Source organism: Miscanthus floridulus, chromosome 14, assembly GCF_019320115.1.
Source record: "Miscanthus floridulus cultivar M001 chromosome 14, ASM1932011v1, whole genome shotgun sequence".
NCBI classification, from domain to species: Eukaryota; Viridiplantae; Streptophyta; class Magnoliopsida; order Poales; family Poaceae; genus Miscanthus; species Miscanthus floridulus.
In genome coordinates this window covers 50,007,094-50,012,904 of record NC_089593.1, presented here as the reverse complement: position 1 = coordinate 50,012,904, position 5,811 = coordinate 50,007,094, and the positions used below count along the sequence as shown (strand labels likewise).

At 44.4% G+C, this 5,811-nt stretch overlaps 1 protein-coding gene across 1 annotated transcript; it reads right to left on the bottom strand.

Moving 5' to 3' along the window:
• Positions 1-4,627: 4,627 nt before the first annotated feature.
• Positions 4,628-5,576, bottom strand: LOC136506149 (uncharacterized). Its single transcript, XM_066501264.1, has one exon. The coding sequence runs from the start codon at positions 5,547-5,549 to the stop codon at positions 4,929-4,931; it is 621 nt and encodes a 206-aa protein (XP_066357361.1). The 5' UTR covers positions 5,550-5,576; the 3' UTR covers positions 4,628-4,928.
• Between the last annotated feature and the right edge of the window lie 235 nt (positions 5,577-5,811).

The window sequence follows — 5,811 nt, the reverse complement described above, 5'->3', positions numbered from 1 at the left end:
GACGGCAGCGCAGCGCGGGACTGGGCAGGGCAACGATTGCGTGACAACGCATGGCTGGGAGCTAGCGGCGGGGTAGTAGCGCGGCAGCGAGGTGGGGCAGCCGCGCGCTAGGGCTATTAGCCACAGCGGCCAGCCAAGCATGGCCAGGCGCGCGCGGGGGCGGTCAGCGCGTCAACGTCGTGGCTCAGGAGCGCGGTGACCGCGCCTACGCGAGGAAGCCGACCGAGGACGTGCCATGCACACTTTTTAAAACGTCCAAAACAACTAATCGGTTGGCCAAACACCCAAACCATCTTCACCATACTTTAGAGGGTACATTAGGCGACTAAAACAGACCATAACACTACTCTGCTTCTTAACTAAATTTTTCTACAAAAATTGCTGAACAAAGCAATGTCTACCATTTTCAAAGTTCAAGAAATTTTCTAAGTTCTGAGTTAAACTCTATTTCAAATTGCATTTCTAAGCTGTTGGAAATCTTAGTTAGTAATATCATTTTTTAACCGCAGGTATTTTATTGTCATCTACAAAGTTTGTACTTCAAACTTTATTGAAGTATCACATATATGTTCTATAGCATTTTTGCTTAAAAATTGGTTTTAAACCCTAAGTGATATAATATGACTATGGAATTAACTTTCATTTCGTATTTCTGTTGATCGTTGAGTTACAGAAATTGATCTACACTATTTATTACATGCATTAACACATAAACATGATGCTCATGACATATTTTAGTAAATAATTTACAGGTGTTACACCCACAGCTCGGTGTGCATGGGGCGGCATTGGGACGGGGCTGGGTAGGGCAGATGGGCGCAGGACGGAAGGGCGGGGCGCTGGTCTTCTCCCTTTTTATTATTATGCAGAGGCGGCTCGCAGGGTGGGAAGGCACGTGTAATCCTAGTGTTGACGATTCCCTTTCAGCCTTTTTAGGAGTGAAGATTTCTTTTCATTCATTAGCTTGCATAAGCACACATTGTTTATGTTAGAAGAACAACAGCTATAGGATGAGCAGAGGGAAGTAGCTGGGGCTGGGGTTAGAACACAGGTTCTATTCTTCAAGCTAACTGGCTTAAGATTCATATTGAATATGCATTCTCCCTCCATCCCGAGATAATTGCAATTATAGGATGGCACAGAAAGAAAATTACAAAATACCCCTATAGATGTCAGCCACAGTCTCTTGTTCATCGCTTTCCCCCAAACTTCCTTGCTTGTTGCCTCTTGCCCCCAGGGACGTAGCCAGCGGTGGGGCTAGGAGGGCTTGAGCACGTGGAGTTTTCCTAAATCCTCTCTTAAAATTTTATACATACATGTATTAGGTAGGAGGGGCTAAAGTTAAGAGTAGATAAAAAAAACCTCTATTCTTTTGTTTAGTCCCTCCTAAATTTTTTTCTAGCTTCGTCACTGCTTGCCCCATCTCTGCGCTGGGAACGGAGCCGGTGCTGTGCTGGCCAGGCCTGCTGGGTCCCACTAGGGACGGGGGAGTAAGCAAAAACAACAGACCTATACTGCTGCTGCTGTCTACTATAGTAAAAAGAAAATTGACTACTTCCTGTAAGGGGCAGCAGCTAGACTTCCTGTCTAAGAAACCAGAGCAAATCGTTCGCTTACTCGTAAACGATCGTAAATTTCCAGCTAGGAACAGTGTTTTTCTCTCACACCAAACCAGCCAGCAATAAATAATCCACGATCGTTTACGGCCTCCCGAACAGGTTTACGATCGTTTACGAGCAAGCGAGTCGGCAGCCAGCTAAAAGGCCAGATACTAGTATTATACTAGTACTAGCACTAAACAAAAGGATTACTTCTAACAGTTTCCAGATTCGCCTTCACATGACTCACCATCTTTTTCACTTAGCTTCTAAAAGTTGTTGAACTGGCACTCCAACATGGAACTTGTAAAAACAATTATGACTACAGGAAAACATTAGCTCTTTCCAATTTCGCAAACAAGCTTAATAGTTTGGTGGCATCGAGTAAAATTCTGCCTTGAACAATGATACGGTATGATTCACTGCTCATACAAAAACCAGAGAATATCAAGTCTGATCATAAAAGGATTGATAGAACAACATGCAGTACTAACCAGGTCTTAAGAAATATCTTGCAGGATGGCAAAAAAAACAAAAGCCACCATGTAACCTAGAGTGTAATTCTGCCACTTCGGAGAGCAAATGCAGGTCAAAGTTTCAGAAACATTTACTGGCATGCCCAACGATGTGAATACAGAACGCACTAAGACAATAGTCCCTACATACACTAGCAGTAAAATAAAAAAAACAAAGAAGAGATTCAAAAAGGATATTAATAACTCAGTCCTGAAATATTTCAGGAACTGTGCTGTGGAAACACAGAGATGAGGAGATATGTCAGTCTACAGAAACAGTAATGTGGCCAAAGGTGGCTTAAAAGCCAAACTATAAATAATTGCCAATTTGGACGGGAAAGAAAGCTAATCATTGGAACTAATCATACTTAATCTACATGGACAGGAATAACAACTTATCAATTGCTCCAACTAGGATCAAGGAAAACGGGGTGAATTCAGAAAAACTAAAATATTGAACTATGTGGCCACTTATTTTTTGAAAGCAATGGCAGAAGCTCTGCCTTTCAATTAAGGTAGGAAAAAAGAGAAGTTTATGTACAAGAAAGGGAAGAGAGACACGGCCCTCGGCTGTCACACAGCAGAAAAATCAAAGCCCCACATAAAGAAAGAAGAGCAGCCCCTATGAAAAGGCCCTCTTTCTAAGGTCTATGTCTTCCTTAATTCTCGAGGCCACCTGTAGCACCGTTTCTGGGGCGTTGTTAAAAAATCTCATATTCCTCTCTTTCCATAAATTCCAGAAGGTGTAAATCACCAAGCCATTGAACCTTCTCCGCTCCGCTCTAGGCAGTTTGCTTGCGGCATCCTTCCACCAAGAAATGATCTGAGAGGGGGCCTGCTGTAGTTGGCTCAGGATGTCTTCGAAGTGCTCCCATGTTAAAATCTGGTTCCAAACCGCCATGGCAAAAGGGCAGTGTAAGCACAGGTGGAGGCCGGTTTCTAGGGGTCGATTGCAGAGCGCGCAGTGGTCTTGATGTGGCCACCCTCTTCTCTGTAAGTTGTCCACTGTTAGTACTTTCCCATGTATAAGTATCCAGGTAAAGACCTTGCATTTATTCTCAGCATGTGCTTTCCAAATTTGGTTGCTCCGGAAAGTATCGAAGGATCCACAGAATTGCATCCGTCCGGAGTCCATTTCCAAGTGATGGAGTCTGGGACGCCCTGGAGCAGATGCGCATCCTGGATCCTAATCCAAAGGGAGACAAATTCTTTGACGTGGGTGGCTGAGGTGATGCGGCCTCTTAGTGAGCGTATCCAATTGTTGTTTCTGAGCTCTTGATTGAAGCTTACTTATGTCATATCCATAAACTATCATCTGAACAATATTAGGCTGGGCATGGCAATGTCAATTTCACAACAAGTTCACCAAATCACCAATTTTCAGGACATTGCTAATGCAAAAGTATATGTAAACAATCAAAATAATTAGTTCTAGAGAAGCTAAACATAGATGCCTTGAGAAGACATCAATGTCAATCTCCAACATATATGCATGCCAGTTTAGGATGATTAAGATTTAAGAGAATCATTTAATACTACTCCCTCCAGTCCATTTTATAAGGCAACTTTCGACATGGCACGGTCTCCTAAACTATACTTTGACCATTCAATTATTTTATATTATATTATTTATGATTATAAATTTATGGTTATTGGATAGTACATTTGATTACAAATCTAATAATATCAAGTTTGTATTACGATAGTCAATAGTTAAAAGTTGTTAGCCAACTTATTGGTCAAAGATTATAAAGTTTGACTCTTGACCTACACGAAATTCCTTATAAACTGGACCGAAGGGAGTATTATAAAGATTTTTTTCTCTAAAAGCCCCGTATTAAACATTAATAGTAATGCAAACTGCAAAGTCATTAATAAAGTTAAAGTCTCATACTTACTGGCCATTACAACTCCAAAAGGACATCAGAGGGGCACAGCTGGATGTAGTATATCATCATTTTCAAGTGTACTGTCTCATGGGTTGTATACCCTGAAGCAACTAATCAAGAACAAACACTAGAATGGCATACAGTAAACAGTACCCAATAAGATGGCGAATAGGGCAAGTTGAATATTTTCTTGTACAACAATAGCAAAAACAATCATTTCACTGAAGGCTAGTAATAGCATTTAGAAAAGGTAAGAATCATTGACATTCAAACTTTGTTGTTCTCTGCAGCAAATGATCAGCTATGCAAAATCCACCATGGCATAATTTAAATTCTTAGGCAAGATATTTGGCACACCCAAAAAATGAACATTTTCAGCAATCTTAGCATGTGGGAACACTAATACTACAAAAGCAATTTGGAAATAGCAATGGAGCACAGACAAACTCCCTACTTAAAATTTCTATGCAATTCTCACCTACAAGATGAACTTAAATTCATAACACAATGGACACGCATAGCATGTTCCAGTATCCAAGATGTCGAAATTCCACTAATCCAATCCACTGCGCTGAAGAAAAGAATGGAGCAATTATGTTTGAAACATGACGTCAACAACTCAGCATTACTATTCCATATTTTTCACATTTACATCATTAGACACAGCATCCTAGCACTTGCACGAAAGCATTAGACAACATCAAAAGCAGTGGAGTTAGCATTCCTATTTCGCCTTCTCCACATCTACACTATGGGACGGGGCCACGAACCGACCACGCTACAGTTTCACAGCTAAGCAAAGATCAAACCTTGTCATTTTTACACTTTGGACACCTACTCCTAAGACCCATGCATCTAGTCCCCTAGCAAAGAGGTGGCGCCGGACTAGCTAGCATGCCCACAGCACGCAGGTCAGACAGAACGTTTCACCTCCGTGGCGGCAGCTGCGAAGTGAGCCTCTGGATGGCACAGAAGAGCTTGCGGCGTGCTCCGACGGCACCAATGCCCATGTCCCGGAGGTCGTCCATAGTGAGCCAGGGGAGCACCTCAGCATCCACCTCGTGCGCCTCGAACGCCGCCGCGTAGCGCCCCATCCCCATCCCCCACAGCCAGCTCGGCACGTCCACCACTTCCTCCCCCGCTTCCTCCTGCTCCTCCATCTCCGTCTCCGTCTCCGAATCCTCCGCCCCTCCGTTTGTCTCCTCCCCGTTTGCCTCCTCCGCTGCCGTGGACTTTGGGGCCCTCCTGGCCTTGCGGGGGAAGGCGGCGGCCAGGACGACTTCGTCGCCGCTGTCGGCCAAGGGTTTTAGGAGGGTTTGGGGTGGCTCCGCGGAGGGGTGGTCATGGTGGTTGCTGTTGTGCTGAAGGTGTTGGGGTTTGCGGGACCTGGTGGCGGGGACGATGGGGACGCGGCGCGGGTGGGGCAGGTGGGAAGGGAGCGGGACGGAGCCGGCGAGGCGGACGTTGGGGAGGCGCCGTCGCTTGCCGGCGTCCGACAGCGGCGGCGGCGAAGGGCGGTGGTGGTGGGGTCCGCCGGAGTCGCCCATGGAATGTCGGGGGTCGTGGATAGGGACAGGTGGAACTGTGGAAAAGTCTTGTGTACCTTGTCGTCTTCTTCGCTTCGCTTTCTAGTTTCTACTACAGGCGTCCAGGCGTCTAGGGTCTTGTTTAGATTACCTCCAAATTTCAAGTTTTTTCACTCTCTCTCTGTCACATTAATTTTTAGCTGTTTGTATGGAGCATTAAATGTAGGTAAAAAAATAACTAATTACACAATTTAGTTAAAAATCACGAGATGAATCTTTTAGG